Source organism: Centropristis striata, chromosome 6 (assembly GCF_030273125.1).
Source record: "Centropristis striata isolate RG_2023a ecotype Rhode Island chromosome 6, C.striata_1.0, whole genome shotgun sequence".
Classification (NCBI taxonomy): Eukaryota; Metazoa; Chordata; class Actinopteri; order Perciformes; family Serranidae; genus Centropristis; species Centropristis striata.
This window is the reverse complement of record NC_081522.1, coordinates 8,252,965-8,267,051: the sequence shown is the minus strand read 5'-3', so window position 1 is coordinate 8,267,051 and position 14,087 is coordinate 8,252,965. Positions and strand designations below refer to the sequence as shown.

Here is a 14,087-nt window from a genome sequence, read left to right as displayed (position 1 = left end):
TAATAAATATATGTTGAAATTGTTTTGTGAGGAAAAAAAACATGCCGTTTGTGAAAAACTGTAGTATCAGAGTCACTCTGTGTAACCTTGTGTGTGTGCTCGACTGAAGTTTGACTGCAGAGCTTCATCACTGACAGAAAGTGATCCGCCCTCTAGTGGAAGACTTTGGAGCAGCAAGCATGAGTGATTTATGGTGACCTTCCTGAAGGAGTAGTTCACAGTATGGTGGTGAGTTCTTTAAAGATTAAATATTTATAAGTACACATGTTTGAATCAGGGGTGCTGAGAACACAACAGCAGACAAACACCAGCTCTGAGTTTTCAGTTTTATTTAAGGTTCATTTTTCCAGACCTGCAGAGGACAGTTCACTTCCTTTTAAGCGCCTCATTTCTTTTTCTTTTTTTGCGCGCAACATCATGTTAAAACCCACTGTATGACTGTGTTGGTTTCTCCTGGATGAGTTTGTTCATCTTTGTGAAATACTGTTAAATAGGGAACAGCAGGAGGGCGTGTGGGTGTGGTGGGGGTGGGGAGTCGGGGGTAAGAGAGAGAGAAAGAGAGACAGAGCAAACATGGATCATAATTAAGACTTCAAAATGAAAAAAAAAGGCGGTGGTCGGAGAGGTCAATTTCAAATCCTAAAAAGGCTGAGAGCTCCTTAAATCACTACTACAGTACTTGGTATTGTCTTGCAGCACGTTCCTTTTTGGGACACACACACTCACATACAGTTGCTGAAGTCACATACAATATTGCATATTTTTCAGCAATCATTGACGCTAGACTCCCCCTCCAATCACTCGAGCTCCTTTCTCTCATCTGTCCATGTTAAGGCCTCATTTAAGCCCTCGCGGGTCGAACAAAGGGACCTGCTAACCCTGTTGCTACCCTCTTTAGTATTTTAGACATATCCTCATCCATCCAGTCATTGTCCTATCTACTTGGTGGCTGTCCATGTTAGGGCTAGCTACTGTAGGTACCACACAGTGGCACTGTGAGTAAGAGTCTAACCCTAGTGCTCAGGATGTGTGCCACGGTCTCCCAAAGCCCTGGCGCCCCGCGGTTAGGCAGTGCTCTACCCTCTGATACAGAGGTTTAGCAAAATTTTCCCTCCAGCAGGACGGGGCCAGTGGGAGCCCTCCACTAAAGGGAATGTGGGCCTCTCAAGCAGGCCATCTGTGTCCCTACCTAACAGGGAGCCCATGCATAGCCTGTGCCCTCAACTCCCCTGTGTCATCTGCATTCACTCTCTAATAACCAAATCTCAGCTTCTTTTTTAAACATTTTTCTTTTTTAAAAACCACTCTCAAAAAAAGAAAGAAAAGCTAAGTGCCAACCCCTCTCTCTCTCACCTCGCCGTATTCACAACTTAGCTCTAAGGGTTAACCGCTTCACAGTCTCCTGTTAAAGTGGGGAGGATGAGGGTCTTTGGGGCAAAGCTTCAAAGAGCAGATTCACAGCTTGCTTCATTCCTCGAAAACTAATCGTGACTTCAACTTTCAAAAACACAAATGTTGTTCATGCTTAATCATTAGTTACTTTTTAAAAAAGATCTCCCCTCAGCTAATTTGTTTCTTCGTCGGTTTGTGGAGTTAACTCGTGTCACCACTGGGCGCTCAATGCTATACTGTTTCTTGTGCTCTCCCCATTAAAAGTGAGCTACACAATGAATCCCATGTTATGCCCAGAACTAGGTCTAAGGAGTGGTGATGGTAGCAGATAAAGGGTACCGATAACTTGTGTGCCACAAACAAAAACAAATAGGCCGTCGGAGTAGACAAAAAGGAAGGAGGAAGAGAAAAAGAAGAAAGCATGTTTGTTACTTTGTTAATAATTTTTCATACTCTGCAGATTGGTGTGTATTGCATTGAGGGGAGGGGGGAGCGGGGTACAGGATGAGTGGGTATAAAGTGGTAGTGGGGGGAATGGATGGGTGTCTGCTGTAGTCTGTGTTCAGTGGCGGTCCACAGCGGCACTCTGTAGCAGCTCTGTGGCGGGCTGTCCCGGGGGTCTGAAGGCGGTCTGGAACCCGGGGGGAGGGGAGTGGAACTGGCTGGCGGGGTTGGCTGTGGGAGGGGGCATGTAGGGAGCCCAGCCGCCGGCGGTTCTGTGGTGGAGGGGGAGGTGGCCGTCGAGGAGGCCGCTGTGGAGGGGCTGGGGAGGAGTGGGCAACGCTGCGCTGGCCGGGCCGTCCATCTCTGTGAGCGCCTGCAGGGACTTGAGCCAGTGTGGAGGGTTTTCGTCCTGGAGACAGTCTAAACTGTTGCCTGCTGTGGCTGGGATACCTGAGAAACAGTGTCAAAAATAATCAGGGTCAAAGGGAAAAATTGCCCTAAATTAAAGGTGTTTTCCCCATTAAATACAATCAAGTGTGCAAAGAAAATGTGTGATTGTGTATTTATTTATTTCAATCACAGACAAAAACCAGCAAAAATTGTCCTATGTTATTTTTTATTTTCTACCCCGCTTTTATGATTAAATACACATAATGTGAAGATATTTTAAGTTCAGTTTTGTTGACTCAATGTGGCCTTCTGCTACTGTAAGTTACTTTGTGTCGATTCATTTAGAGGAATTGTGATGGTCATAACAGATAAATACTCTAGACTATTGCACTTGATAAGTTTCATAGTCAAGCAAGAGAAATGTAATCTGGAACCATTCACTGGTTCTGGTTTTATAAAAGTCAATGAAAAGGGTGAGAATATTGAGAAAAATATTTACAATTTTCTAGAGTTCAAAACACAAAATTTTACTTTAGAGCTGACAGAATAAGCCAATTAACTAACAACTATTTCTGGTCATTCTTCACATTTGATGGCTGCAGCTTCTCCAATGTTTTCTTTCTATTTCAGTACACTGAATGCCCATTTTTCACCATTTTCTTGCTTTTTTTTTTTTTTTTTAATAAACCAGGCCATTAATCAAGAAAATAAGCTGTAGATTAATTTATAAAAGAAAATAGCTGCAGTTTTGCTTAATAAATGACTTAAACAATAAATCATATCAAAATAATTGTTAATTAAATTTTCTGTTGAACATCTTACTAGCTGCTTAATTCATTATGTATCAGTTTCTACCTGTGATGATAGCAGGGTCCATCCAACTGGCTGTGCCATCCCAGCTCAGGCTGTGTGAGATCCCTGTCGGCCCCACCGGCCCACCGATGTGGTTAACACTGTTGGAGGATGAGGAGGATGAAGAGGAGGAGGAGTTTGGGAGGCCCCCGAAGTTGATATTGATGTTGGGCAGGAGAGCTCTGAGGCCGTCCTGCCACTCTTTCACATTTAAGCCGTCTATAGAGCCACTGTTTTCTGCAAAAGAGGACAAAACAGGTGCGTCAGGTGCTTTGATCACACACTAGTGGTCAGCTGCAGAACTGCATGTACCAGCATTCCCTCTGTCAATAAACGCTAATCAAACAAGTGGCTACGTGGCAGTACATGTGATATTAAATAACAACATTAAGCAACACTGTGTCTTAACATGAACAGAAAGGTGCCGCAGGGACCAAGGTGTCTGGTACCTGAGATAGGGATCCCTCCCAGCCCTGTGTTGTGCTGAGGGGGCAGATTCAGGTCCAGGAAATTACTGTGTGAGGCAGCACTGGCTGAGTGGTTCAAGTGTGTGAGGTTATTTCGTGTCGGGACGCCCATCCAGGGGTGTCTGGCGGCTGGCTGCTGCTGCTGCTGTTGACTGGCCTGGCTGTTCTGACTGCCGGGGAAACTGAAGGAGCTGTAGATGGCTCTGTGGTGGAGCTGGGGGAGGCGTGGCAGGCCGCTGGGGAAGTGGTGAGAGGCGCCGGGGTTAGGGTTGAGGGGAGGCAGGCCGTGATTTATCCCACCATGGGAGTGGAGGCCTGGAGACAAGGGGCTCTGATCCTGCACTGACAGCTCCTTCTCTATCAGGTCAGCCAAGGCTTTGCGGGTGACGTCGAAGGGGTCGAAGCCCAGATCGTCGTCCTGCTGTTTGCTGGACGAGCCAAAGCCAAACGCCGCCTGCCAGTCTGTGGAGGAGGACACTGGTATTGTGTCTGTGAGGAACGAAGAGAAACACGTTACTGGAGTTACTCGGGAGGATTTCTTTGACTGGTTCATTAGTTTTTAGGAGTCAAATTCAGGCACTTTCAAGGTACTTTAACCAAAAATATTAAAAGCCCTTACCATCACATCTAAACTATTACTATAAATGCAAAAAATAAAGTTTCCAGGATGAATTTATACCAACAGCAATCAGTCTATATTGATACTGTCTTTATCTTACCAGCTACTAATATTAACTTTGTTTATTCTTAATCATGATTATTTAATATACAATCTAAATAAGGGATAAACAGAGGACTTATCTAGCTATTAGCTTGCTTAGCTTGTCTGGAGTGAGCCACCAAGAAACAAAAAAACCCACAGCAATGGAATTGTTTCATCTTACATATTAAACTATTTTTGATCTACATAAATTATTGTATAGATGAACAGCATTGTCAAGGGGTAAATTCAAATAAAAAAACAAGGGTAAAAATGTAAGCAATTTCCAAACTTGTACAAACACTGGGACAAAGGGCCTTTGTTTCTCATGGTTTTATCTTTCCATTGTTGTGATGATAAATAATCTCCTTATAATCTTGATTTAATCATTGTTTTTGATGATCTCATCGTTGGTTTGTATCAGCATTTGTAATCGTACTATCATATTATTGATTTAAATGAACACTTAAACTGTCTCTCTGGTATTATGTTTTTTTCTAAGTTAAATGTCATCATCCAGAAGGATCTTATTAAATCTAAAGCTCACATACAAATCACATATATATGTCAACACCACAGGGATGCCACAGATCCCCCATTCAAGTAATGACTGCTGACTTAAAGCTCATTTGCCATAAAGAAAGACCATGAAGCTAATGTTATCTATAGAGGGCTAATTTTTACTAGCAGGGAAATGGAAAACTCTTAAATTAACATGACACCACTATTTCAGTCAGTATAATGAAAACACTGTGGGTTAAAGGTCAACACACTATTTAAAAAATGAAAAAAAAAGCACAACCAATGGAGCGCTAAAGACATGCAGTATTTTTCTAATTAAATCTCCATTGTACCTGACGTGAAGAGGCTCTGTGGTTCAGGGGTCATGGGCCAGTCAGAGTTGCCACGGGGAGAGCTGGGGAAGGGGGGCAGGCCGGCAGGGAGAGGGTTAGGATGTCTGAAGTTACTGTTGTCTGAAAAGAGCGACTGGGACTCTGCTGCCGCTCCCTCGAAGGGCGAGCGGGCTGTGAGGTCTGACACGCTGATGGGCACCACCAGACTGGGCTTGGTTAAACCCGGGGGAGGAGAGGGGGAGTCACTGGTGGGTATCTGGAAAGAGAGAGATAAACACTTGAAAGATTGTCCTTCTTAGACCTGTTTCACCTTCATGTATATGTAAATAAAACATTAAGGTCTTTTTACCTGTTGTAAAGTTTCTCCATTAACCATACCGATCGACTCTGGAGGTTTATCACTCGGACTGAAGATAGAATTCAGACATAGTTTAAAATGCTTATAGAAACAGATTTCTTTGAACCTCTGAATCCAACAACGGGTTTGAAAGGGAACAAAAACAAAAAGGGAACAAAAACAAAATTTATCACAGCCAGAAAATGTCAAAATAGAAATTGTCATCAGCTTATTGAATTTCCTTGAATTGAATGTCCTTGAATAAAACATGTGATGAATGCTTCCATAAGGAGAGATGGCCAATTTAGATATTTGCTATACAAATAATGTCATCATTACTTTTATCATTATATACATATATATGGATATGTGATGTATATATATATCCATCACATATCCACATATATCATCGTTAACCACTTATCCGCACTAGGGTCCTATCCCAGCTGACATCACCGCTATGGAAAAACAGCAAACATCAAAAAAATGAACTAACCAGAGTTTGGAAAAAATAATACAATTCTTTCTTCTTCTAGCCATGATTTTGCTGTTTTTCCATAGCAGTGGTGAAATGAAATATTTCAGTGAAACTGCTTGGGGTTAAGGTTGGAGCTATTGTCAAGGAAGTCTATATTACCTGTTACTGTCACAGTTAGAGGAGAAGGGGGACATGGCAGTACGCTGACCAGGACCCAAGTCTGTTTCTAATCCATCTGAAGTAATAACTTCTTGGTCTAGATAGTCTAGCAGCGGAGGAGACTTGCGGTCCTCTGAAAGCCCGTTGGCAAGTTTGTTGTGTCCTGACAGCGTCGGCCATCCATCTTTACCGTTGCTACTGTTGGATCTGTTAGAAAAACAGCAGAAATATAAATTAATACAAATCAAGCATAGCACGAGTTAAAGTAATAAGAACAACATAGAAGAGAATTAAAAAACAAACCTCTGTGTGGAGTTGGATTTACTCTTTGACTTCTCTGTTCCACATGCAGGAGGTTGTAGAAAGCTAGGGTTAATTTTATAGAGGTCTTGGAGGAGTTTCTGCTCATACTCTTGATGTTTCCCCGCCTAAAAACAAACAGACACAACATGAGTCGAAATACATCCTTTTGTTCACAAAAAAAGCACAAGCCACAATCAACACAAGTTAAAGAGCAAGGATTTAAATGCACAACATGTCACTTCCTGCTGCAATGGTGTCACTCAATCTAAACAATAGCCAAAGACAGAGTTAGGTGCTAAAAACGCTGACACCTGAAGGCAGCGTCTCCTAGGGGGTGTTCCATCAACGCAGCTTAATTGAAAAAGCCCGGTTAAAATTAACGCCAACTTTCACTTGAGGCTAAAGCCTTTCCACTATCGCAGCTCAGCTGAGTCTAGTCAACGCTAACTCAACCCAGGCCAGACAAGCCGGCACTGAGCGCGAGTATATAAGCAGTCCATATTAATCGATCGTGGAACAGCCGCAATAAGAGATGAAAAGCATCGCTAAAGGAGCTTCATGAAGAATATAAAGTGACGGTCAAAATAACAGACAATACTGCTGCTATTAACAGAGCCAGGGAAATGGCATGGCAAAAAAAAATACGGACTGATTAAATTAATGAGTAATCCTACTTATTGTGTCATTTGTAGTTGTTAATAAATCAGCATTTAGATCAATAGATACAATAAGACTGGTTATATTATCAGTAGGCTGGCTAATAACAGATTTATGTTCACAATTATGCTATAGGCTAACTTGGGAGAACTCACAACTACAATGAATTTACAGTTAAGTGGCCTAACTGGGTGAGGGAACCCTGACCTATATTAATTATTTTGTTACATCTTGGCAGGAGCAATCTGAACCGCTAAATAGGACTTGGCCGCAAGTGAAAACGTAATAATGTTTGGGCTGTATCTTCATTCTAAAGATTGTGTATAACCATACACCTACACGCAATAATGAAACTGAGAAATAAATAATAATTGGCAACTACATAATCAGCCAAGCCTACTCTGACACGTTTTCTTTCACAGCATGTTGGCTTGATCTGCAAGTGTCATATGCTTATGGGAACTGAAAACCAAAAACTCGATTTGGAGTACAAAAAGCTAAAAATGTAATAAATTGAGTTGGAGATAAAAGAACTACAGAATGATGTAAGTGAAATGGGTGTGTCATTTTTTCCACACTTATTTTATTCACATTGTGATAAGAAAAAAGGGTCTTACCCAGACTGTACACAGAAAAAACTAAGTCTAAACTTTCCGCATGGACATGACAAAAGTGACATGCGTGCAAAAAGAAACGTGACGAAACTGACTTTTGGGATTTTTGTGTCCGCCCATTGGGAATTATTTGACACGCAGTTTAAGTAAGCTCGTCAGTTAGTTTGCCACTGAGCAGGCTAGTTCAGCGGTTTGTTACCATGGTTACTGAGCGGGGAGTCACATCAACCACTTTAATGGAACGCATCTCTCACTTAAGTTAGCGAAACTTATCAAAATAAGCCAAGCTTTTCCTTAATCTGCCTTGATGGAACACCCCCCAGGTGAGGATTCCTTCTGTGTTTATTGTTCAGGAGGATTTTACCAGGTGCCAATTATTCGCAAAGATCTCCTCCTGCCACAACAACGAACACGCCAATCAGAATGGCAGAACCACTCAATAAATCTGTTTCACGTTAAAAATCACTGTTTCTCCAATGCAGAAATCCTTCATTCAGTTCAAATTAAATGGTTAAAAAACTTTTTAACAAGTGCATCTTTAAATTTGACTCAAATAACAGCTTCTGGTAGACAACCACAATGCTGAGACGTGCCGGGGGTTATGACGCCATTGACAGGCGACCAAATTAAACAGACCTGAAAATACGGATGTCTTTAGGTTTAAAAAAATCATTAGACATATTTGGGATAATGCAAGGACACATCTTAGCAAAAATATGTAACATATAGTAATTTCTTGACATTTCCATAAGAAAAAGTTAAATATTAAACCATAAATTCACCTTTCAGAAAAAAAAAAAAAATCCATTTTACCTGCATCTCCTCTTTAGTAAAGCTAGCTGCTTCATCTCCCAGCTCATGTAGATACATACAATCAGGTTTGGGACACTGCATACTTTTGAGAAAGTAACTGCAGTACTTTGTTGTGCCTAAAGAAGCCTGTAACAGAGGGACAGAAAAAGAAGCACTGAGAAAATGATGGTTAAGGACAATTCTTTCAAGCACTTTTAGTTAAATCCGTTTATTTTACACTGCACGTTGTTGGTCAAAAAGGATGTTTATGTTTTACAGTCTGCCAGGGAATAAAGCTATCACATGACTTTTATGCAAATAAAACTTCTAATCATAAAACATACAAGATCAACAGCTGTTAACTTCTCACCTTGAGTGTTCTGCCATCAACCACCACATTGTTCACACATTGTATTGCTCTTAAAGCGTCTTCAGAGCGGATGTAAGTGACATAAGCGCTGGCACTCGGCCCCTGAAAAAAACATCAACAGAAAAGTAAAGTCAATATACAAGTCAAACACTTCTACAGCTGCGGTTCATTCTGTTTACAGTGTTGTTCAAGGGCAGCAATGAACAATTTTCTCTTTACTGATGATTTGCTTGGAACAGTGACAGCTGAGAAAATGACACAAACAAATCATTATACAAATTATATAAAGTATTTGTAAACAGCACAAGGTTTCACACTCTTGCTTGGTAAAAGACAAATGATTCTTCTATTATAAAAATGAAGTTCTGATGTTTATTAAATGTATCAGTACATGCTGTCGATTAGATCGAACATCTTACCTGTGAACCTGCGTAGGATGTGCTATTGTTGATGACCACTTTATGGATTTTCCCAAACCTCCCAAAATACTCTGGTCGTTTTAGGACCTGTGGGAACAATGCAAAACATCAAAGTTTTGGGTGCAATGTAAACGCTTACACACAATTTTCAACTTCAGAGGGAGGTTTTTAGGGCTGTCCTGAAACGTCTCAGATGACATTTGAGTGCTGCAGTTGGTTTGGGTATCAGCAATCAGCGATTGGCTAAGTACATGGCTGGTGTTTTTTTTTTTTTTTTTTGGGGGGGGGGGCGTCAATTTCTGTCTTTCATTTTGCTAATTTAATAGTCTGCCTTGGAAGAACGAGCTGCCTGCTGAGCAGTGACTCATAAAGAGGTCAGCAACAGCAGAGATAGAGACAGTGGTGAAAAACAACAGTAGAGCCAGTGTATTCTCAAACCTAACTCGTTAATTTAGGATTTACTTTGACCAAACCTGAGCTTGTTTGGAAAGAGTAACTAAGCCTGTTTGGTCAGTGTAATTTTATTCTGTTGAGTTTGAATGAACTTTTTTTACGATGAGTTATCAAGGGAATTACCGTTAGTCATGGCTTGGTGAAAGACAGAAGGTGTATGATTTTATTTTTCTGTTCAAAAAAGAAAAGTTATATAAAAACATTTCCTTTCGTTACACTTAAGACTTGTAGAGACTTGCCGCTTTTACACATCTAACAGCTGGAAACTCTGGGTTGGTAGGGTCCTAAAGATTTTTATTTTAATCAGTCAGAAGAGTCCAAAATAAATCTAGGAGCTAGTGCTTTGAGTCTGTCCCAGCCTCATCTACATCAAGGAACCTAATCAAGTATTCTGATAGAGATCATGTACTCACCTCCGGGTCAGCGAGTCGCTGTGAGAGCCCGACTACAAACACCAGGTTTCTCTGGACCACTCTGACGCTGGCCAGATGTTTTCGGTTTTCTGTCACCTTCTGCTTCTTCTCGTTCTGTTTTTGCTTCTTTTCGTTCTTTATCCTCTGGATCTCCTCCTGTGACAGAGGCTTGTACACAGCAGGGTCCTCTGGGTACGGCTACACAAAAACACACACATGAAAAACTATGCTGATGATTTTCATGGCTCGACAAAAACCGTCCATAGTTCAAATTACGTAGCTTTGGAAAGGATATTTTAGTTGTCAATATGGTAGTTAACCGCTAAGGCTATAACCTGTAAATGATGATGAGCTGATGCTCTAACTAACAAGCTAATTCAGAAGGTGGGATCAAAAGTTTATCTCCTCCCTATATTAATATTTGTACACACAACATCAGCATCCCCTCAGTTTGTCACAGCAGACAAAATCGCCCTTCAGTTGTGATGAGTTTCTCTGCTATCATGTCCATCTCCTCACCTTTCTGCAGGCGGGGCAGAGGCCATTTTCGTCTGTGCGGATGCGATGCCAGCAGAAGCGGCAGATCTGATAGCCGCAGGTGCAGGGGAAGAAGTTGACGTCATCAATCTCCAGTGGCTCCATGCACAGAGGGCACTCCATGGGGTCATCCTTCATTTCAGGGCTGTGGGACATCCTATGGTGCGGCAAGGATGAGTGTTGACACTGGTCACAGAGCACTGGGCTAAGAAAAGAAAAACATGAAAAAGCTAAGTTTAAAAGCTCCATCAGGACATGAATGTAAATAATAACTTGTTGTGCCCACACATTCTTAATAGCGGTATGTGATTTGAAACAGACTTTAAGACGACCAAGGTCACAAAAATCACACAGCAAGCCAAAAAATATATTCACAAATACCTTTACAGCAGCAAAGGAAACATTACATATAGTCGCCAGTTTATAAGGCCCACCTAACTAAACTACTGCAGTCTAAGCAATAAATCTCACTTTAATGATGGAGATAATGTTCACTTTTTTATTTAACTTTTCAGGGAGGAGCTGACTCAACTGTGTGGTGCTTTCAGTGACTGTAGTTTGTGGTGCTGTTGTACAGCATCGTCCTGTAAGCAGAGATGTTCCTACTATTTCATCTACCACATTTATACTGCTCCCAGTACATTTGAGAGTTGAAACAATTAAGCGACGGACAGAAAAAGTGTCACAAAGTCACTGCTTGCTGCATTCTTAACTGTGAATACTTGGTGGTTTTCAAAGTCATCTTTAATAGTCAACTGAATATTAATTGACTGTTAATTAAACTAAACAAGAAATATGAGGAAGTCACCTTGGGTTCTGGGAAACTGTGACGAGTCTCAAACTACAGTCACCAAAAAAATGACCATAAAGATGAATCCACGCCTCTTTGAAACAGAGTCAACAAAAACTGACACATAAAGGTTTGAGTCATACCAGGACTCTGGCTTGGACTGCATTAGTTTGAGTTGGATGTGTCTCATAAAATACAACTGAGTGTACAGGATATATAATAAGTCAGAAACAGCTGTCATCATGTTAAAGCGATAATGCGGATGTTGTGGTGTCTTTCAAGGCTTGACAGTAGTAGAAGCATCGTCATGATTGACGTTAGAGGGATTGCAACAAACTGCGTTTATTTACAAATGAAACCTTCTGCGATTAGCATTTAAAACCAGTCTGGTTTCTACACGACAACACTGCTGCCAGCAGGCGAACTCATGACAAACCCAGATTTGTAAAAAACGCACAGCGTTAAATTGAATTTAACGATAAAAGAAATATGCCAACATTTCAAACACTAGGCAGCATTTTACTGCTAAATTAACACGTACAGGAGAGTCACAGCTGTTCCTGCTCCGCTCGCAGATATGAGTTGATTGTTAGAGTATGAAGCCAGAATAGGTAGTTGGTAACTTTAGCTGCTCTGTCTTCTACATTATGACAGATGTTATTTGACTGACGCTAGGCTAAGCTAACATTAGCAGCCAATAGAAGCCGGTCTATCTAATAGCAAGTACCTAGGAGCATAAAGACATTAATACGAACTTGATATTGACATAAACGCTTTAAACCGTTTTGAAAACACGTATGCCATAACGGTACGCCTTCTCCTACATATTACCTGACAGCTTGCTTCATGCTAACCGCTAGCATCGGCGTAGCTACATGCTACCTTAACATCAACATGTACAGAGCCGAGCTTACGACGCGGCCTACACAAGCTAACGAGAGCTGGGAGCAAGTTGTTGCCACTATAAACAACTGACATTGCTTCCACGGTATTTAGATTACATAGACAGTGATCTAATGAGACCGACAATACTCTAGTGGCAGTGTGTAAAGTCGTGACAGACACAGTTGCTCTTTATTTAATGAGGGAGAATAGGAGCTGGCTAGCCCAGCTAGCCGCTCGGCTAACGTTACTCACCCTGTCCGTATTTAGCTCCGAGGGAGTCACACCAAACTGGGCGGGGACTGAAGCCAATGTATCTGAAATGTCAAGATTTATATAACCGGCCACTTTAGATAACCGTAGCTGTGTTGTTCTGTTGTAATTAAAAGGCTATAAAGATGTTTTGCCCCTTTCTTTTCTTGGTATTGTGGAGACAATTTACGTTCACACCACCATCTTAGCTAGCATTAAAGTAGGGAGGAGGGAGTGGGGGCAAGTGTTCAGTGCGACTGAGTCTGCGCAGGAGGCCCAGGTGCTTTGTGGGAAATGAAGTGGATCAGCGACTTTGAGCTAGACCAGTAGCAAACTACCAAAAAAGATTGACAAAACTCCCCCCAAAAGAGAAATAAATGAAAATGCAAATATAGGACTCTTCACCTGAAGAAAACAGTACTTAACGGTACTTACTTTTACTTTTTTTCACAAGATGATTATTGGCTTTTTGTTTATCTGAATAGGCAGAAAAAAACAGCCACACCCAAAGCATTCTCAGTGTATTTAAACAATAAAAAGGAAAACATTAATACACATACAAGAAACAAAATCAATTTTATGCACAAGTAGGAATACATAAGGATGACTTTATGTATATGCACATATCAAAAAAGACAATGAGATGAATGAGAGATAATGAGAGAAGGAAAAAGTGGTTGGCTTCATTTTTGTGATTTTCATACATTGAAGAATACATTTAAAACAAAGTATTCAGAATCTCTACCTCCATTTGGAATATTGTATCTCCCTATATGTTATCTAAATTGTCTAAAACCTTTTTTCTTGTTTGTAACTATGATATTGATAAGATTCCTGTGAAAATATCTGCTTTTATTATCATCCGGCTTTGTTGTCATAGTCTCTATTCTTCAAACACATTTTCTTTTTAAATGGAATAACAAGGGCATATTAAAATAACACAAATCACAATAATATTCTCTTTTGGTGGAACATCTAGAATGGTGCATTAAAAAAAAAGATACCAAAATGTATCATACTTTAGTACATATTTGAAGTGTGTTTACTTAACATTGTTTATTTTATTTGCTTTATCATTTCACCTTTATATTGCCAGGATTACATTCTATTTAGATTCAAAACCGTGCCATCTTCTTACATTCATTTATTTAGTCACTATTTTGCATGTTGGTTTGAAGAATCCTATAATGGTGTAAAAAGGCCACTGTAGGTAAAAAAAAAAAAAAAAGAAAGAAAAGAAAAGAAAAAGGTGGGGAGGAGTTATATTTTGAGAAAACTCTTTTATGACCAAAGTTGTAAAATTATGAGAAAGAAACTTGGATATATTCGGACATTAAAGTGGTTGCTTTGCAAGAGAAGATTAACATGTCAAAATTAGAGGGAAAAACAAATGTATGAAAAAAACTTGGAAAATAAGTTTTTTATTTCTTTATTGCTAAATCAGATTTCCAACAAATTATGATGGCCCTAACACTCCGTCATAAGAATCCAATCACAAATATTAAGGCTGGAATTAAGTAAGTGGAATAAAA

The 14,087-nt window shown here is 40.4% G+C and overlaps 1 protein-coding gene across 1 annotated transcript; it reads right to left on the bottom strand.

The window, feature by feature from the left end:
• Nucleotides 1-917: 917 nt before the first annotated feature.
• Nucleotides 918-12,821, bottom strand: cnot4a (CCR4-NOT transcription complex, subunit 4a). Its single transcript, XM_059335866.1, has 13 exons — nucleotides 12,559-12,821; nucleotides 10,614-10,836; nucleotides 10,095-10,292; nucleotides 9,229-9,315; nucleotides 8,810-8,911; nucleotides 8,461-8,586; nucleotides 6,377-6,501; nucleotides 6,074-6,280; nucleotides 5,449-5,506; nucleotides 5,100-5,355; nucleotides 3,528-4,034; nucleotides 3,082-3,315; nucleotides 918-2,286 (listed from the first exon to the last, which is right to left on the bottom strand). The coding sequence occupies exons 2-13, from the start codon at nucleotides 10,785-10,787 to the stop codon at nucleotides 1,955-1,957; spliced, it is 2,406 nt and encodes an 801-aa protein (XP_059191849.1). The 5' UTR covers nucleotides 10,788-10,836; nucleotides 12,559-12,821; the 3' UTR covers nucleotides 918-1,954.
• Nucleotides 12,822-14,087: the final 1,266 nt, after the last annotated feature.

What these genes read in the sequence shown, in the direction of transcription:
- cnot4a (XM_059335866.1), bottom strand. Translation starts at nt 10,787, where the DNA reads ATGTCCCACAGCCCTGAAATGAAGGATGACCCCATGGAGTGCCCTCTG. An exon ending in TCTGCCCCGCCTGCAGAAAG is followed by an intron (nt 10,293 to 10,613) that starts GTGAGGAGATGG and finishes GTTTTTGTGTAG; the next exon opens with CCGTACCCAGAGGACCCTGC. An exon ending in AGCGACTCGCTGACCCGGAG is followed by an intron (nt 9,316 to 10,094) that starts GTGAGTACATGA and finishes TTGTTCCCACAG; the next exon opens with GTCCTAAAACGACCAGAGTA.